General features: G+C 38.1%; 1 protein-coding gene across 1 annotated transcript in view; it reads right to left on the bottom strand.

The window, feature by feature from the left end:
• Positions 1-2,921: 2,921 nt before the first annotated feature.
• Positions 2,922-21,275, bottom strand: part of tead1a (TEA domain family member 1a) — a 67,293-nt gene continuing 48,939 nt past the window's right edge. The window contains exons 9-12 of the mRNA XM_047390389.1: positions 20,408-20,581; positions 11,034-11,174; positions 8,963-9,115; positions 2,922-8,168 (exon numbers count right to left, since the gene is read on the bottom strand). Coding sequence (XP_047246345.1) covers positions 8,055-8,168; positions 8,963-9,115; positions 11,034-11,174; positions 20,408-20,581 — 582 coding nt within the window. The 3' untranslated portion in view covers positions 2,922-8,054. The remainder of the gene's footprint in view (positions 8,169-8,962; positions 9,116-11,033; positions 11,175-20,407; positions 20,582-21,275) is intronic.

A 21,275-nucleotide genomic window follows, 5' to 3' on the forward strand; every position in this document is an offset into this window, starting at 1 on the left:
TTAGTGAAACAGAACAACAATGTGGTTAATTATAGGTCTTTTATGGTTTTACAATGGTAATAATTTATTTTTCACATGGAGGCCAGGTTGCTTTTTTCTGATAACGTTTTCCACTTTTTTTACAAACTGCATTTTTATTCAGTCTAGTATAACATTAGATGATCTGAAGCATTTATGAATGACAAAAAAGAAAAAAACAAAAGAAATGTGTGAGGGGGCACATACTTTGTCATTACAACAGCAAAGCAAATGCACAAAAAATAAGTATAATTGTTTTTAGTTGTTTTTTCATTTTTGAGTGTAGAGCTTCATTGACTCCATGAGCTGTAATTCCTAATCAAATGTCCTGTGATTGACAGGGATGGATGGATGGACAGACGGACGGACAGCTGGAGGTGTTTACAGAACAAATCCTTCCGTGTAATCAGACCAAGACAAAGCATATGAGGGTATGTTCAGAATTGTACGAAATTCTGTGGTTTGCTTCTGGTCCTGTAATACATATCAGGTTTGGTTTTGTTGCAGGCTTAGTTGGTTTAAAACAGAATTGAGAATTGACTGAAGTATTGCATTATTGTGAAGTTAATGGATGAGGATGTATGGTTTTTGAAGTTTTTTACAAAATAATTAATGTGTTGATTGCATATACAATCAGCCTTTACTACAACAAAAGCCTACTGTCATCAGATGCCAGCTGATTAGTGAAAGGGTGCCCCTGTGTGTAATTTAATCTCAGTATAAATGCAACTGTTCCGTGAAGGTTTCTGGGTTTGTTAGAGAAGATTAGTGACAACTAATCCAAATCTGAATCTATGGCAAGACTGGTTTACAAAAGGTCTATATCCATTCTGACAGAGCTTGAGGGATTTTTGCAAAGAAGAATCAGCAATAATTTCAGTCACGTGAAAAAGTTCAAGGGGTATGAATATAAAAATAAAGGAATGTACAAAAACCAAAGTCTTTCTATTATTTTAAACGGTTATGCCTCCGTCCAGGTTCAGGCCATGAACACGTTTGTATTTTATATTTTCTAAGGTGATTGTTTTAGACTGTGAGTCTGGTTTCTTCAGGACCATCAGATTTAAGGTTTCATGGACCCAGATGTGTGTGGACACTTTGGTTCCTGTGGTTTAGTCAAACAAATTTAAAGCTGCAAAAATGCAAACAGTTGATGACATTTAAATGTTTTTCCTAAACCGTCAATATATATAAAGGATACATCTTGAAGTTTTCTTTTTTACAAAACTTTTTGCAAGTGATTTAATGTCAATAGCTTATTTTAGAATTATATATTTACATTTTTGTTGTGTGTTTATTCAGAGACCAAATAAAGATGAAGCCAGGTAAACAGGATTGGAATTCCCCACAAAATCCATGGCTTTTAAATGCACCCTGAAGCATGTCTGGTTTGTGGAGACAATGTCTAACTGTTGAATTTTTAACAAAACAACAGATCATTGAGGAACATTGATGCATGACTATTCTTTATTTTTCCTGGTTATTATACTTAAAATTCCTTTAGCCATCTTCAGAGTCTGAAGAGCAAGACAGTTCAGTTAAAGATGCAGTGTATCTCTATAGCAACTTTTTAATAAAACACTTAAATTTCTAAATTTCATTGCCAAAGTAGAACAGGTGTGAAGAAATGTGGTGCAGTGAAATATTGACCTCTATAATTCCGTCCAAGATTAAATTCAAAACACAATTCTTAGTCAAGGCAGTAAATATAGTCATTGCAAGAAGAAAATACACCATCTTTCAATTCTTGGGTTCGATGTTTCAGAATGAAGTACAAAAAATGATCTGGGGAAACGTTGTCTGAATCTGGCTTTACGCATACAGAAACATACATTGGATTATACTCAGCTTAAATTGTGTTCTACAGCTAAATTAAGTTTGCTTGTTAGAGCAAACAGGTTTTTCTTAACATTATGGCAAAGAGGGTTGACATCATCAATGACCTTAGAGAAGAAACTGTTGCTGCTAATTAATCTGGGAAGGGTTATAAGGCCTTTTTCAAACTATTTGAGGTCCATCATTCTGCACTGAGGAAGATTATGTACAAGTGGAAAATATTTGACAGCTGCCAGTTTTCCTAGGAATGGACGTCTCATCAAATTCATCCCAATATCAGTCTGTGCAGTGCTCATAGAAAAGACGTAAATCCCCAAGGCCTCATCTGAAACTGCTGGCATCAGTTAGCAGGATAAATGCTGATGATCTGGGATTGTTTGGCCATCATTAAGTCCACTATTAACTCCACTGTATACCAAAGTATTCTCGAGTCAAATGAGAGACCCTCTGTCAGGCAGCTGGCGCTTGGCACAAACTTGGTCATCTGCAAAACAATGATGAGCAGCTAATCTGCAACAGATTCGTTTTAAAGGGAACAAGGAGTTGTAAAGCCTCAGTCAAAGTCTTAAAGCTCAGTCTGAAATGTCGTGGTGCGATCTCTGCAAATATCAATGAACCAAAGCAACATTAGAAAGAAGAATGGGTTAGTTTAATTATGGGATGTACTTAGTTTTTCATTCCTAGCTTTTCCATATTGACTTCAACTTAAAGAATTAACTAGTGTTGAATCTGATTTGCGTTTTTTCACCTTCAGGTTGGACTTAAATAATTGCAGAATCCGGTAAATACCGGGGTATTTTTTTTTTGTCCTAATATGTAAAACCCAAGAATGAAAAGAAGGTGTACTTTCTTTCTAACAAGACTTTACCAGACATTTGTCCCATTGATGTTGCTAATAGTTAATATCACTGCAGAGCTCATTGGGCTTCATCTTTTCGAACAGATGTGCCATTTCCTCAGACAGTAAAGTTAGCTGAGTTCAGAGAACATTTTTCATTTGAGAAAGTAGTAAAAATTAATGAACATAAATCTGAGGAAGCAATGAGTGAATAAAACAAACTCACAGCTTAGAACTGACAATTTATTTAAACTGAATAGCATATGCATACAAAGTCTCTACAAAGCTAGAAAATATCTAACATACTTTTAGCCATATGAGGGGGATAAAAGTTACAAAGCAAAGATCAGACCCTGTGCAATACCAATACACACATATTACTAGTTTCTGGCTTTTTTTCTAAATGTTCTCTCTTCTTCACAAAATAGGATAAACATCAGAATATCAAAGATATACACAACATCTGTAATAAAGGTTATTGTCACTTTCATACAAAGCACCTTCTGGAAATCCTCAGTGAACAGGCAGACGTGCTGCGCGTGCACCGGAGCGAAAAGTTTCAAGGCCATTTTGGAGCTGATTTTTACAGACAGGACCTCTGTGCCAAACGTGGTTCAGGATAGGAGATAAATGCCTCACTTACAGACACAAGACAACATTAAGCACACGGACAACCATGACTGAGAAACTCCACTCCACTGAAACCTTCAGGCATGGAGTATACACACTGAGTCAGCCTTTAGTGCCATTATGATGAGTAGATATTTAACAATGAACAATGACTGCTAACAGACATTTTTAATAAGTCACAGTTTAGAGAGGCCTATTTCCTGCAGTTCCTACACGATCTGCCAGCTGAGATGTTAGGATGTGTCCAGATTCATTATTTTGGGATAAGGGGCTTCTAAGCCTTGTTCGGCTCCCATGACATCACTAGTCTGCTGTGCTTTGTGCCACATCATGACTGCCTTTGGTAAGCAGGTGGTAGACGATGTCCAAATAGCATCAGCGGCTTCGAGGCCACCTGCTAGGTTAACACTCATATGTTGCATGTTGATACCGGAATAGAAACTCTTTTAGGCTGTCTGCAAACAAATTACTGCAGCGTGGGACAAAACTCAGTGAGGGTCGAAACCTCAGAGGTCTAAAGGTTAACAGAGATGAATTCGAAATCCAGAAAGGTCAGACTGGCTGTAGATCAGATGTCATCACCAAGAATTATTTAAGCTCTGAGGCCTCTGCTCCACAGTCCTGCATCTTCTGGACACCTCTAACCATCGCAGCTGGAAGCAACCACTAGAGTCCTTCAACGCTTTCTAACCACTTGTTTTTTTGTTTTTTTTTTAAATCATACAGATTTAAACGTTTCTAAACATTTAGACTCACCTGGGCCTCATTATTTTACATTGCATCTATTGTCATCTTCAGATTTTGGTAGTTCAGTGTAGACTTGGTGGAAAACTTTTCCAACTGGTAAAAAAAAAAAAAAAAAACTGGCACAGTTGCTACAAATCTGTGAGGAATTTCTAACACTTGTGAACGACTGAAGCGGCCTCTGCTTAAACTATCCAGATACCTCAGGAATTTTTACTGCTTTCATGACTAACTCATGGTATTGGGTGAATGTCTTTTCCTAATAACTAATATGCACCAACAGTAGCAGTTGGAGCCGGTTCCTACAGTTTAAGCGATAAATAATTTATTAAATGTATAAAAAGTCCTTTTGAGTCATTCACACACTACTGCCCTGCAGGAAGTGTGTGAATGAAAATTCAGTTAAATTATAATGAAAGAGTGTTATAAGTGCACAGTAAATGTTAACAGCTAAAACATTCCTGCACTTACATTCATAACTTTCTTTATTCAAAGCAGTGTGGATGGAAAAACTTTTACTTGCTTTATATTAGAACTCCATCTTTTACCCTTATGGACACAGTTTGACATGGGTCACCAAGGGTTTAGGCATTTATCTACCAAATGTAAAAGAATTTGATTTAACAAGTTCATTCATTTAAAAAAAGTTAATACAATTTCTAATATGTTAGAAATAGGCCTGTAAAAATGAATTTTGGTACTCTGAGCAGCTTCTTCCTATTAATAGGACTTGATTCACTCTGTTGCCATTGAATGTTGGGTTTATTCTATTTATCTTTATTATGCAAGATCTTCATGGTTCCATTTGAACTGCTCTAAGATCCAAACTAAACCTCTGCTTGCAATAAAGAACCCAGTAATACATTTTCTTTCTGAAACACGGAGTGGTTGTTGTTGTAGTTTAGTGTTTATGCCGAACTAAGAAGCCTTAGAGACTTTAAACCTTCAAAAGTGACCTGAACTGATTAGGCATGGGCTGGTTTCCATTATAAAAGTACACCAACGTTTTAAAACTGCTAAAATTACCCTTCAAACTGTTCTTAGGGTTCAGATCTTTCATGAGATGCCAGAGGAAGAGCGGAAGTAACCAGGGGTTTTTCTAGCTGCGTGGAGCATAAAGTTGAGCATTGCTGCCAAATAACCAGTTTTTGTCATTAACAAGGCATTTTCTAACTGTAATATGACGTTTATCCTGTACAGATAAACTAAAAGACAAACGGATCTCAAGAAAAAATAAGAGAAAACTGAAATAAACTGGTTGTTAAAGTGTGCTTCAGTGAACTGCCTTTGGATTTAGTTTGAGCATTCGGTCTGTTTTACTCCTCCCCGACCTTCAGTTATGTTGAATCTGAATAAGCATAAACAAAGTTCAGATGTCACTTTGGGATTTTCTGAAATTTCTGTCCTTCAGCTAAAGCTATAGTTTGTGGAGATGTGACAAATTATCAAAATGATCTCATTGTACAAAGGTATCAGTCAGGAGAAGGTTGGAAAAATATCCACATTAGATATGTACTATCGCAAAGTGAAAACAGTCATTTGCAATTCAATGAAACAGCAACATAACAAGCCAGAAACAATTACCCACATTCTCCATATGTTTGTATTACAGAGTAGGATTGCAGGGCAGAAGCTTTTTAGTCCAAAGAAAACATCCAGACCCAGTTTGAATTTCCCTAGGCCTTGTAGGAGAATGATTTAACCAAACCTGAGCCTGAACATCACAAAAATAACATATTTATCATAGTGAAACATGGGGTTGGCAGGATAATGATCTGGGATTGCTTTTCTTCAGTTTGCCCAAAACCCTCAGCTAGATGAAGATGGGCTTAATTTGCCAGCATCATAGTGAGTGCAATCATACATCTAAATCAACAAAGGACTTACTTCATGAGAAGGCATTGAATGTTTTAGAAATGCTTAGCTGAGAAATAAATTGGAACTTTGCAAGGTGGAGTGGGCAGATATTTCCAAGTCAACATGTGGGACACTGAGTCCTACCAAAGAAGACTGAATGCTGTAACTGAATCAAAAGTGTTTGAACACGGTATTAGTTTAAGGGTGTGCAAACTTATGGAGCAAGGTTATTGGAGCTTTATATTTACTTTCTAACAGATAAGTTCATTTTTTATTTGAATTGTACAGGATAATTGTTACATTATCTGTGGAAAATGTCTTTGAATTATTTCTCATAATATTGATTTTTATGTCCCTAAAACCTGGTATTTTAGCAGGGATGTGTACACTTTTGAGAGTATATTATTATTACATCAGCCCATGCCTCCAACTGAATAGACAGCCCTGAAGTAGAGGTTCATGTTAAAATTGGTCTTCCGTTTAACTATTGTTCTTCAAAAAAGTTGTAGGTTGAATGAGGCACCAGATTACATTAAGTTTTCAAGCTTTTCTTACAGAGTCACATGAGAAGCACAAAAACACAAGCAAACACCGCCATTAAATACCAAAAGAATAAGAATAAGAATATATCCCACTGGTATCTTTGTGAAATTAAACAGATCTTTCAAGGAGGATCCAGTGCTGACTGTCATTTAAAAAAAATACATTAAATATCAGACTGTAGATAACTGGCTAAAAGACAACAGAAAACTGAGCCTACAGTTTATTTATGTCTACAGAGCTTCCTCTAAAACATGGAACCAGAACAGAAACATCTACTGCCGTCTCCAGCTAAAGGCACTTCACGCTGCTGAGCATGACGCAGACGAGCCATCAGACGACACCTGCTACAGTACACTCTATCAACATCATCATCAGCGCTTTTTGGTTTTGGATTCACGAGGGAGGGAAAAGATCGAAGGGAAATCGGTGATCCATAATCCTGAAGCAAGGGGTTCTAAGGCTTCGAGTCAGGGCGGTCGGTTGTAACATGGGTGGAGAAGTATCTCAGGTTTAGGCAGACATTTAAGGCTCTACTTTGCTGGTACAAACACTGAAATAAGGAACATGTTTTAGAATGAGAGTTAAACAATAGCTTGTCTAACAGCTGGACACTATGAATGATGTAGTTTCAAAAACAATCACAGTGCTTTTCCAAGGAATCCGAACAGTTTGTTTAAAATGATGATCTCAGTGCCTTGGATCATTTTAGGATCATTTGTCTCAGTCTTTACTAGAAATCCACCATTTCTGCCCTGGATTCAGTAAGACCTGGACTAAAATCTAAAGGGCTGGATTAAAAGTCACCTGCTGCACAAAAAGGTACCTGAATTTCTTGTTTCCCCTCCATTATGTTTTTAGAAATTAGATAGTAATTAGGAGAATTGAAATATAATCTACATGCTACAATCCATAAACAAGATACCAAAGTTTAAAATGTGTGTTTGTGTTAAGGGAAAACATACAAAAAGTAAAAACTTCATTCTTTTTCTTTGGGTCAAACCTCTTCATTTGTGCAAGAACACAACTGGCACAACCTGCAGAGTCTATCTGTACACATCCAGAGCTATATTCTACTATACCATAATGCAGTAGTGTCCTTTTCTCCAACAGGTTATTGATGATACACAGGGTCTGACCTTCGGTATGTCTTGGCTGATAATGCTTTTTTCTCCACCATGGAATGAAAACGGTTTCTCCTTTTCCCTGGCATGTTTTTCCCCAAAACATTGTAACACGAATCCCACTTTTATTCCCATGATTGCAGCTGTAAAATTCAGATGTGCTAAGAAAGCTTAATTAGTGGGATGGATGACGACTGCTCCTCATGTTGGGGAGTTCTTGGGAAAAACCATCCATGTTGATTCTCACAGGGCTTTATGGCTACATTGTCACTGCTTTTGTTGATGGCTAGTTTCTAAAGTGGCAGTGAAAATGCAGCCATATTTATCCTTTACTGATTTTTTTTTTTTTTTTGGTGGACTGAAATTTTGGTAGTTTTTAAGGGATCTATTTCTCTCCCTCTGACGTCACCATGAATAATCACCAAGCAAAGGCCATAGATGTGCAATTGTTAACGAGAAGGAGTGTCTTATTCCTTGACGAGGCGATAGATGTGGTGCTGTGCTCCGTGGTCGTTGTTCGACACTTCGAACACACAAGCCATACACAGCAAGGTCTCCTGAGTGTCTCTGTTGCTCACGACCTAGAAGCCAAAACAGATGCCAAAGTTAAAATGTTTTTAAAAATGCATTTACTGTATCTGCACATAACATACAATTCCACTATAAGTTTATTTTTGATCATCATGGGGTTAAATATCAAAATATTGGGCTTATAGATTTTTTTGAATCATTCTTTACCAAATGGTCGGACAGGGGTGCCAAAGTCTAGTCCATGATAGCTAATTTCCTGCAACTTTTAGATGAATGGCTCCTTACCAGCCTCTGCAGAGATTAATAACCTGCTGTTGGGGGAATTAAGCCATTTGATTCAGGTGTCTTAGAACAGGGAGGCATCTAAAAGTTGCAGGACAGTAGCTCTGAAGGACTGGGCCTGGTCATCCTAGCGTCTATTTTAAATCGGCTCTACCAGTTCTGCCATGAAGCTTGTTCATGGCTACAAAACGTCTGCAGTTGAGGTGCAACTTTATTAATGGTACATTTATCTAATGTAATTGGGGATGTAAATATTTTTAGCCTGTGTATATAGTTTTGAACCAATTTGGATTAAAGAGGTTGTATGCGGTATAATAATTCAGCCCTGGAAAAATAATTATTCATATTAATCAATAAAAGCCCAGAATTAATATGATATTCATGCTTCAGCTTCTGAGTGGAATTGGGTATGTAAATAAACTTTATATATAGGCAAAAAACATTTACTTATTGAAATATATTAAAATATTAATAAAATGATACACATATCTAAAAAGCTAAATTAGATGCACTTAATGTATTTTGTTTTTCCCTCACTTAAAGAAGAAAAGTGTTTAATCACCAGCAGTATAGTGAAGTTTTCCAGCACGCTGTTCATCATGTATTTCTCAGGCAAATGTTTCAGCTTGTGGATGAAGTTGATCATGTATTCACACATGGGAGAACGACTGATTCTGTAGACGAACCGCCCGTTTTCAAACCTTGCATACTCCGTCTATTAGACACCAGAGAGGGAACAGTGTTAGGGTTACTCCTCTTCATTCATTTTACCTGCCAGATCCACTTGTGCTCTTCTGAATGGTGCACATCAGCCCCAGATAATTAGTGACAAGTCATTTCAACACTTGTATTTCTCGAAAGTTCCTACCTTAAACAAAACAGTTTGAGCTATTAAAAGAAAACTTTGTCATAAAAGGCTTTTGCATATTTTTATATAAATACTGCATACAAACGATAGTGATAGTAGGCAAAACAAAAAAACAAAAAAAATATATATATATATACAGTACAGACCAAAAGTTTGGACACACCTTCTCATTCCAAGAGCTGTCTTTATTTTCATGACTATGAATATTGTAGCTTCGCTCTGAAGGCATCAAAACTATGAATTAACACGTGGAATTATATACTGAACAAAAAAGTGTGAAACAACTGAAAATATGTCTTATATTCTAGGTTCTTCAAAGTAGCCACCTTTTGCTTTGATTACTGCTCCGCGCACTCTTGGTATTCTGTTGATGAGCTTCAAGAGGTAGTCACCTGAAAGGGTTTTCACTTCACAGGTGTGCCCTGTCAGGTTTAATAAGTGGGATTTCAAGCCTTATAAATGGGGTTGGGACTATCAGTTGTGTTGTGCAGGAGGTGGATACAGTACACAGCTGATAGTCCTACTGAATAGACTGACCTCAGAATAGACTGAGAAACTGGCTCACATGAGGACCGCCCCAGGAAAGGAAGACCAAGAGTCACCCCTGCTGCGGACGATAAGTTCATCCGAGTCACCAGCCTCAGAAATCGCAGGTTAACAGCAGCTCAGATTAGAGAACAGGTCAATGCCACACAGAGTTCTAGCAGCAGACACATCTCTAGAACAACTGTTAAGAGGAGACTGTGTGAATCAGGCCTTCATGGTAAAATAGCTGCTAGGAAACCACTGCTGAGGACAGGCAACAAGCAGAAGAGACTTGTTTGGGATAAAGAACACAAGGAATGGACATTAGACCAGTGGAAATCTGTGTTTTGGTCTGATGAGTCCAAGTTTGAGATCTTTGGTTCCAACCACCGTGTCTTTGTGCGGCGCAGAAGAGGTGAACGGATGGACTCTACAAGCCTGGTTCCCACCGTGAAGCATGGAGGAGGAGGTGTGATGGTGTGGAGGTGCTTTGCTGGTGACACTGTTGGGGATTTATTCAAAATTGAAGGCCTACTGAATCAGCATGGCTACCACAGCATCTTGCAGCGGCATGCTATTTCATCCAGTTTGCGATTAGTTGGACCATCATTTATTTTTCAACAGGACAATGACCCCAAACACACCTCCAGGATGTGTAAGGGTTATTTGACCAAGAAGGAGAGTGATGGGGTGCTGCGCCAGATGACCTGGCCTCCACAGTCACCGGACCTGAACCCAATCGAGATGGTTTGGGGTGAGCTGGACCGCAGAGTGAAGGCAAAAGGGTCAACAAGTGCTAAGCATCTCTGGGAACTCCTTCAAGACTGTTGGAAAACCATTTCAGGTTACTACCTCTTGAAGCTCATCAACAGAATGCCAAGAGTGTGTGGAGCAGTAATCAAAGCAAAAGGTGGCTACTTTGAAGAACCTAGAATATAAGACATATTTTCAGTTGTTTCACACTTTTTTGTTCAGTATATAATTCCACATGTGTTAATTCATAGTTTTGATGCCTTCAGTGTGAAGCTACAATATTCATAGTCATGAAAATAAAGAAAACTCTTTGAATGAGAAGGTGTGTCCAAACCTTTGGTCTGTACTACTGTGGTCCTATCCTTGCCATAAATTTTGTTGACTCATGAGTATGACTACAACAATCTACTAAACCACAAGAATTAAATCTAAAGAGTACACGTTTGGAAAAAGAAACTATTATAAAAGAAATCATAGTCCTACTCACCTCCACCTTCTCCACCACCTGCTTGCCAAAAGAGCAGACCTTGGTGGAGCAGGTGATGGTCATGTTCTCCGAGCTCTCGTACTGGCTGGTCACGCCGTAGAAGGCTGCAGAGTCGTCCTGTACGCTGTAATTCAGATCCGCCTGGAGACAAAAACAAGCCAAAAAAATGTTAAAACCTTAAGATGTTGCAGCAATCCAATTAGTAAAAACTCCCAGAAGATGGTGAAATGCGACATTGGCCCTGGTGCATTTCTACAAATAAGGCAACAGTGCCCTCTGCTGGTAAAATAAGTCACTACATTTTCTTTATACTGAACCTGCTAGGAGCTCACTGTGCACCTCATGATATTCATGAGAAAATTTAAATCTGACAACAGTTATAAAAGTTACCATTAAACGAATTAGTATTGATTTTAGTTATTTTTTCTACCACTTGGAAATCAGGAGGACATTTCAAGTTTAGAAAATTATGTCATAGTTCATCTTTAGTTTGACAGTGAAACTTATGTTTACAATAAACCCCTTAAATCTAAAGTGATTTTAAATAACTACTTTCTTAACTAATTTATTTTGTTTTATTTTATGAGAAATAAATTTTTAAACCAGCTGTTCCACTTAAATGTAGATTTTAGTTCTATTTTATTTTCTGTGATCTGTATTGTCACTGGCAGGGAGTTACATTTAAGAAGGCATTTGTCTCCCGTATTTAATCCAGTCGGTATGTTAACCAATTACAAGGTAGCAAAGTTAAACTTTACCTCAGTGCCAAGTATTAGCTTGATTTTTCTTATAACCCCAACCCAGTAGGACTGTAAAGGCAAACAGGTTCTGAATCAGTGCTAGTGATCAACCAGACTTGTGACTGTTATCCTACCAAAACAAAGAATCTCAAAGTTCTCCCATGAAATTTCCCCTCTGAGGAGAACTGAAGGGGTTTAACTAGGTTTGTTCAGTCAGTCTAGTATTTGCTTTCTTCCCCATTTGACCATGATGTGGGTGGAATGTTGCTTAAGGAATTGCAAACCTAAACAGCTTCTTGAAACCAGTTTTCAATGGATGCTCTTCTACATGTTTCAGTGGAAAGACCTCTGTCCGATTCCACAGTAATGCTAATAAATGCTTGTGAAAGTGATGGCCCAGCTGCAGGTATCTGTGGAGATCGTGTTGTGAGAAGCTGTTTAGGTTTGAGTGGAAATTAGACTTTCCACTTGAGTGGAAATTAGACCTCTCATTTAATTGTGCTGACCTAAAGTCTGTGCTGTGTTTATGTTTATTATATTATAAAGGAAAGCATTTACTTCAACAGAGAAATGCAACGTCATCTGGACGCATAAAATGCATGCATGACTAAATATCAGTACAGCTAAACAGAAAATACAAAGTGACAATCGTAATTAGGGGTTTCTACAAGACTTTTTAGGAGCATTATATTTAAATGTAAGACCTACATGAATAACATAAAATAACTCTGTTTATCACTTAAAAACTTTGATAGTTTTGTCAAGAGTCCATTGTTTTTTGTTTTTTCAGCTCAGAACTGCAACGTTTTCACTTAAGTCGCCAAAGGTCAAATGTCTTTTTTAAACTTATCCTTGTTAAATATACCTCTCCCATGATAGCAGAGCAGTTACTGGAGTAGGATAACATTTCCGTTTCAGTTTGCTAACTAAACAATAACCCGAGTTTCAGGAGCTTCTTTTACAGGTTTGGGAGAACTGGCCAAATGTTAAGCAATTAATACCTTCCAACAGGACTGTTTTCTGCCCTGAATTACAGGCCTTGTAGTTCAGTCACAACATTATAAAAACACTAATTTGTGATTTCAAAACTACAACATTTGGAAAAAATTAATGCCACTAGCATACAGGTCCTTCTCAAAATATTAGCATATTGTGATAAAGTTCATTATTTTCCATAATGTCATGATGAAAATTTAACATTCATATATATTTTAGATTCATTGCACACTAACTGAAATATTTCAGGTCTTTTATTGTCTTAATACGGATGATTTTGGCATACAGCTCATGAAAACCCAAAATTCCTATCTCACAAAATTAGCATATTTCATCCGACCAATAAAAGAAAAGTGTTTTTAATACAAAAAACGTCAACCTTCAAATAATCATGTACAGTTATGCACTCAATACTTGGTCGGGAATCCTTTTGCAGAAATGACTGCTTCAATGCGGCGTGGCATGGAGGCAATCAGCCTGTGGCACTGCTGAGGTCTTATGGAGGCCCAGGATGCTTCGATAGCGGCCTTTAGCTCATCCAGAGTGTTGGGTCTTGAGTCTCTCAACGTTCTCTTCACAATATCCCACAGATTCTCTATGGGGTTCAGGTCAGGAGAGTTGGCAGGCCAATTGAGCACAGTGATACCATGGTCAGTAAACCATTTACCAGTGGTTTTGGCACTGTGAGCAGGTGCCAGGTCGTGCTGAAAAATGAAATCTTCATCTCCATAAAGCTTTTCAGCAGATGGAAGCATGAAGTGCTCCAAAATCTCCTGATAGCTAGCTGCATTGACCCTGCCCTTGATAAAACACAGTGGACCAACACCAGCAGCTGACACGGCACCCCAGACCATCACTGACTGTGGGTACTTGACACTGGACTTCTGGCATTTTGGCATTTCCTTCTCCCCAGTCTTCCTCCAGACTCTGGCACCTTGATTTCCGAATGACATGCAGAATTTGTTTTCATCCGAAAAAAGTACTTTGGACCACTGAGCAACAGTCCAGTGCTGCTTCTCTGTAGCCCAGGTCAGGCGCTTCTGCCGCTGTTTCTGGTTCAAAAGTGGCTTGACCTGGGGAATGCGGCACCTGTAGCCCATTTCCTGCACACGCCTGTGCACGGTGGCTCTGGATGTTTCTACTCCACACTCAGTCCACTGCTTCCGCAGGTCCCCCAAGGTCTGGAATCAGCCCTTCTCCACAATCTTCCTCAGGGTCCGGTCACCTCTTCTCGTTGTGCAGCGTTTTCTGCCACACCTTTTCCTTCCCACTGAGGTGCCTTGATACAGCACTCTGGGAACAGCCTATTCGTTCAGAAATTTCTTTCTGTGTCTTACCATCTTGCTTGAGGGTGTCAATAGTGGCCTTCTGGACAGCAGTCAGGTCGGCAGTCTTACCCATGATTGGGGTTTTGAGTGATGAACCAGGCTGGGAGTTTTAAAGGCCTCAGGAATCTTTTGCAGGTGTTTAGAGTTAACTCGTTGATTCAGATGATTAGGTTCATAGCTCGTTTAGAGACCCTTTTAGACCCTTTTGGTCGGATGAAATATGCTAATTTTGTGAGATAGGAATTTTGGGTTTTCATGAGCTGTATGCCAAAATCATCCGTATTAAGACAATAAAAGACCTGAAATATTTCAGTTAGTGTGCAATGAATCTAAAATATATGAATGTTAAATTTTAATCATGACATTATGGAAAATAATGAACTTTATCACAATATGCTAATATTTTGAGAAGGACCTGTATATGTCAAAAAAGACTCAAGTAGAAGATAAAGCCCTGTAAATTTAAGACACAAGAAAAATATTTTAAAGCCCTAAAATTGAGATGATGAAATTGAACACAGCAGAAACCAAGTTAATTTGTTTTTTGGTCATACAAGTGCTGGTACAAATGTTGGAATTAAAGCGATATTTTGCCATAGTTCTGTCTCTGAAACAGGAAAATGTTTAATCAGAATAGGGAGAACATGCTGTACCTGGATTACAGGTCAGGATTACAGGTCAGGAGATGCGTTAAGGATTTGTCCCTTTTTGTAATGAGTTCTCTAAGGAGCACGGAGCGTCTCCGAACTGTGAGCAAACACACAAATGCACAAGCACCATATGCTACACCATGTGCAGCAGTCATCCACACACACACATACACTCACTAAGATCAAACTGAGCTCTGTTAAAGCAGCAGATTATCAGAAACATGCTCTATTGTGGTAGATCTGAGAGCTTTTTAATTAAATTCAGAGAGGAGGCTCTCGACATAATGCACAAACTCGCTCTTTGTTTTTGTGCTCCGAGTATATCTCATCAGTTATCTGATCTTATTGCACACTGAGCCCACTTCACTACTCTGTGGATTTCTGTCCTTCCATCTATGATTTCTGCTGACTAACAGCTTTGCCATCCATGTTCTAATAAACCCCGCCCCTCAACAGGGATTCTCCAGTCATAGTTTACCAACAGTAACCAGTAATATGGAAACTGCTCGCTTTGAATTTGTCTCTGATGAGTAAATTATTAATCAGTTTCTAGTGCCTGTTGCTTAGTTTTTGCCAACTTGCTAGACAAAATTAAGGGAAGAAATGAATTGAAAACCTTTATTGCCCCTTTAAGTTAACACCACCTGTCAACAGTAAATAACATTTTGCAAAATAAACAGGGCTGCAGGGTGCACCCATCATCCTCATGAAAATTATGTTCTCCCAATCTAGTAATCTGAGCTCCAAAAATTCAGTTTTCAGTTTAATTGTGTGCACAAACCAAATGCCTGGTAAGATTTGGACTGATCCTCTGCTGTTGTATTTCCTTACCTTGCAGACAAAACAATACAAAAAACTATTGCTTAGTAAGAATCACTGGTTCTGCTCAAATGTTTGTTGCTATGAATTTTGACGTTTTGTTAATATCAACACCATTGCCACCTACTGAGTAGGAGTGGAGATTTCAAATTTTCTTTTATGATTTCTCTTTGCGATTTGGATATTTGGAGACTTTGCGGCCTAATTCACACACCTCCCACTACATTAAGAGACATATGTGATGCTTTCACTTTTCTTGCATCTCTAATCAGCCATTCTCTGATTATTTTTTGTACATTTTCACAAAGAAAAAAAACAAAAAACAAATAAGGTCAAAGAGCTGGTCTGAATGGGCTATCCTTTAAATCCAACATGTCATTTTTCTCCACTTCATGTTCACAAGTCATTTTCTGAAATCTCTAAATGGCATTAATATTTTCAAATCAGATTCATGCCAGAAAATCTGCTTAAAAACACAAAATTGCTCTAAGTTATGATTTTAAATCTATATCCTTAAGACTCATTTAACATCAACATTTAACATCCATGTTTTTCAGAACATTCAGTTCAACATGTGAAAAAGCTGTTTACCAACTATTTACCAAATTACAAATGTACATATAAAGTTATGTTCAAAGCACATGAATAAAATGAGATTAACACCTGTTGATGTTTCTGAATGTAATAAACAGGAAGTGGTTTTGTTACCCGTGTCTCTGTAATGATTTTAGGTTTAAAAGTGAGAGAATATGTTTTTGTTAGGAAACAACCCAAAGTCATTTAAAATGGTTCAGTTTGAGAGATGTCCATGTGGCCATTTCTATAAAGCAAAAATAAATGTTTTTAACAACCATTAAGTGCCTGATATCTGTAAACATCCCTGGTTAAAAATTAAATGCACTCAGGTTAAGATAATTTCTGCTGGGCACTGTGGCTCCGACTGTAAATCATCATCTGCTACCATTAAAAGCTGCCTTTAAGTCTTTTTATTGACACATACTGTCCAGAGAAACCATATAGATTATGTGCAGCTTTACTACTGTTGCTATACAATTGCATACACTATGGCCAATACACCCAAGTCAAATGAATGGCTCCTTACTAGGCCTCTGCAGAGGAAATTCAGCTGTTTGATTCAGGTGTGTTGGAGAAGGGACACATGTGAAAGTTGCAGGATAGTAGCGCTCGAGGGCTGGACTCGGGCACTCCTGCATCATGGTAACTTGAAGAAGGGAAAACTAATCATTTACTCGAATGATCCATGCTCACCGGCTTACTCTCATGCTTGATTACACGAGAAAAACATTGTTCATGAGATTTGAGTCCCAGACCTTGAGTTGGAGTAGTCTTAAGACTTTGAAGCGCAAGACTAAGTTAAGTCTAAAATCTTTGTTTTTGTACCTAAGTCCAAGTTGCAAACTCAACAGTCTATGAATGCCAGGCTTATTTCAGTGTTTGTTGAAACAAACAGAACATCTAATTAAAACAAGCAGAAATGAATTCTGTTAAAAATATACCCCGATTAGTCTAGTTAGGACCTAGGGCACTAAGATGATTTGATTTACTCTTTGTTCATTCAACTTCCTCTTCTATACCGCTTATTCCATAGTGGGTCATGGGGGGCTGGTGCCTATCTCCAGCAGTCTACGGGTGAGAGGCAGGGCACACCCTGGACAGGTCGCCAATCCATTGCAGGTTGGATTGGCGTTGGATTGATTTAATGTTATTTTTTAAAATTAAACATGTCTATAGATAAGATCTATATAGAGTAAAAGCAGAACATCCATCATGTGATTAAAATGATGCTCCAATAAACAACATTACAGTGGGAATACCATTAGCTCCATCCTATAGACTGTATGTGAAAGATTTATGTCATCAGTGTCTTAAAGTGCAATACGACTGATTCTCCCAAGGGGCTAGCTGCAATACATTCCCATTCTCTTTCAGGAAATGCTAAATCCATAAATGTTTCCCATGAGCTGCTATTGTTTCATTAGCTGAACTCACTCCTTATAATTGATGTGCTGGTGGCTAGCAGCTTTAAACCAAGGGGTGACCTCATGGTGGCTGCATAGCCTTTCTCACACCCCAGTCTATTTTCTTCGCTCATAAGATAACATAATAATCCCATTAATGAGCTGACCAATCATTTGGATCCATGTCAACTAATGTGATCATTAGCTGGTGCAGATGCCATTGCTGCATTAGATTTTGTCTTGGAAGTCAGAGCTGGGAATGGCGTCACACCGAAGTTCAGATAATTCTAGTTGCAAGCTGGAAAACAATTGAATTTGCTAGCCCTTGTGGTGCTAACTACTATTATCAATACAAGCCCATAATTATGTAATTCTGTCTATTTCATGCGTTAAAACACAAAAGGAACATGTTCACATTTACTGTGTGCCATGGGTTTAAAAGGATCCAAAACTGTCAAAAATTTGTGCTAATAATTGTTTTATTTCTGCAGGAGTCATATTGGATGCTAAAAGTCAAAGGTGTCTCAAGGAGCCCCAATAAACCAGTGAGAATTCTGACTTCTGCAGGTGTTCTTGTTTGCAACTGGGATCTGGAAAAATCCACCTTCCAAGTACAAAATCAACACACCATATGTGTCTGACTTGAACATTTACTTAAAATAGAAAAATGAGCACACAAATTTGTAAAGTTTGCTAGCTTGCAGCTGCTGATAACCTCCAATAGACAGAACTCTCCCAGCTAGCTAAGCACTTACAAGGTAGAGCAATTATGTTAAGTACTGAAAGGGGAGATATATCTTCAGCATTAAAGATCTCTGCATTAGTTATGTTTTAAAAACACTTTTCTAAGATTTTGGACAAAACAGATTTACTCAGGATCCTACACTACATCACTAGGGCTACAATGGCTGTAACACTGTTGTTCTGTGAGATCTATCAAGCTTAGTGAAGTTGCAGCTGAGTGTTTAAACCATCAGTGACACTAATGCCATTGATCTGGGATTGATGTTACACCCAACTTTAAAATGTTCCAGTCGCAAGTTGGAAAACCAGTAGAATTGGCTAATTGTTGTGGTCAGTAGCCAAGCTAACTACTGTGACAGGCAAAAAAGCAATGTACACTGACCAGCCACTTCACTTGGCATATCTGTTGGATTGTTTGTTAGCATTAGTAGCAAATCAGCCACACGGTAGTAACTCAATGCATGTAGGCATCTGAACGTGGTGCAGATAACTTGCTGAAGTTCAAACTGAGCATCAGAATGGTAGCAGAATCTCAAATAACAACTTGGTGCAACAATGGTACACAGAATACCATCTCCAAATTAACAATATGTCAAACTACAGTGGGGGTCCTCCTGTCAGTTCAGAACAGGAAAGCGATGCTATAATTCACACCGGCTCTCCAGAAAAACATCGCCTAATCCGATGAGTTTTGATTTCAGCTGCAACATGCTGAGAGTATGGTCACAATAGGGCTCAAGCAAGATGAAAGCATGGATCCAACCTGCCTTCTATCTACAGTTCAGGCTGTTGATGCTGGTATTCTCTTACCACACATTGGGTTTAGTTTAAATACCACAGCCTAGATGAGTTTTGTTGCTGAAATTGTGCATAAAATGTATCACCACAGTGGGTGCCTCTTCTGATGGCTACTTCCAGCAGGATAATTGCATCATGTCACAAATTACATGCAAACCTGTAACAACACTTTAAATACCAAAGCTTGTACAGATACAGTTGTCAGAATGGCAAATAAACCCATTCACTTATTTACCTATAAATATACCATTTTGGATTTTAAGGTCAGGGTTGATGGCATTTCTAATTTTTCAAGGTGGACATCCAACTTCACAGGTATTTCAGTAAATTTTACCCAGCTTGGAACCCAAAAAATATGACTTATGAGTAGAAATTAAGGCACTGACCCTGTCCCTTATTGTACACTGTCCTGCATGTTCTACATAATTCCCTGTTCCAGTACATTAGGTCCAAAGAGATGAACTACTTTATTTGCTTATCAAGTTATGCAGGGGTCACTTAATGTTCCATCAGCTTAAATCAGTTTAGTCTAGATATATGCCCACTCAGAATGACACATTGTTAAAAAGACCACAACTCAATGCAATCAGCTGTCCACTGCTGCCACACTTCACTACAATGTAAAACACGTTGATCTTTTCTAGTCTAGGCATAATGTGCTTTTATGCATTGAACGCAATCTTGCCTCAAGGTCCTGGGACTTAATTTCTTTTAAGTGGAATGATATAGTTTTAGTCAACCTAACGTTGAACTTCTACTTATTTATACAATATCATACAAAGTAAAAATATGCAATGTATGTGCTAATATGTGGCTTTATGCTCGCTAGCGACGTATACAAGAATTAAAGTCTGTCAGTTCTTTTACTTGCCAAACTTGGTTTGCGGATGGTAAACCGATGTGTCACAGCTGTTGTAAAATACTTATTTTGAGGGCAAAATTCTTGAAAGTTTTATGATTTGGCCTGGAGTGTTTTGGAAAAAGAACGTCAATGTGAGACACACACTTTAAACACACACAAAGGTAAAGGCAGAGCAACCTCTGAGTCAGGAGGTGAGCAGGTGTTCAAACAAAGCAACTGAGCTTTCATCAACCCACCACCTCTATTTCCCAGGTGGGAAGACAAAACACACACACACACAAACACCTGGAAGTGCAGACAAAACCACAACCCTGCATGGAAAAGTACAGAGTACTTACTGAGGTCATTCACATTTGGGCAATTTTAAAAAGCTATTCTCAGTAAAGAAATATTTTTAAGATTTAAGAACAAACTAAAAACAAATAAGATCAGACAAGCTAATTAGCACATTTCCTTACCCAGAACTTGATCAGGTAGAATGCATTCTGCGGCCCCTTACTGAAAAGCTCCTTGAGGCCTCCCTTCTTCTCGGGGAACTTGTCATAGATTTGCCTGATGTCCACACACTCCAGCAGTGGGTCACTGTAGCTCGGGCTGCTCTGGCTGATGTGCACAAACAGGTGCTTGTTGTACTGCAAAAACGATAAAGATAAAGAGTGACTTTAACATTCTCACATCCATTATTTCTCTAAAATTTCTCTATAACCTGGATCTAACTCACATCAGGATGTATACCAAAAATGTTGCATTAATTATAGAATGTTTTGAGGTTCTAAGTCAAGGTTCAGCAACCTTTGCAACCCTAAAAGCCATTTTTACCTTCGGTCCCGCTAAGTAAAATTTGTTTGGAGCCACCAAAGCAACATGACTCTTCAGAACAAAATAGCTTGTTTTTATGATACCTATTATAGGGAATTTAATTAAATATTTTAGATCAACAAATAGCAATTCTATTTTTGTTTTTAAATTCAATATGTTTTCCTCAGTAGGACATACATTTTTTATACAAAATGAAGTCAAAAAAGCACGTAGTTTTCAACCTTTTGACAAAAAACTACTTGAAAAATAATAAATATATTGCATGAAAATGCCTAGGAAAAATTGCTCAAGTTAACATTTTCAGCATAATTGCCTTTACATTTTAAAAAAGGCCACAATGGAGGGTCTAAAGAGCCACAGGTTGCAGACCCCTGTTCTAAGTAATACACATGTGGGTGACAATAAAGATTTTAAAAAAAGTCTGCTAATGTTGATCTTGTTAGCATAAAACTAGAAAACCCGAAATCAGTATCTATATACAAAACATATTTTCTTCAAACAAACTAC

The sequence above is a fragment of the Girardinichthys multiradiatus genome, chromosome 2, assembly GCF_021462225.1.
Source record: "Girardinichthys multiradiatus isolate DD_20200921_A chromosome 2, DD_fGirMul_XY1, whole genome shotgun sequence".
Classification (NCBI taxonomy): Eukaryota; Metazoa; Chordata; class Actinopteri; order Cyprinodontiformes; family Goodeidae; genus Girardinichthys; species Girardinichthys multiradiatus.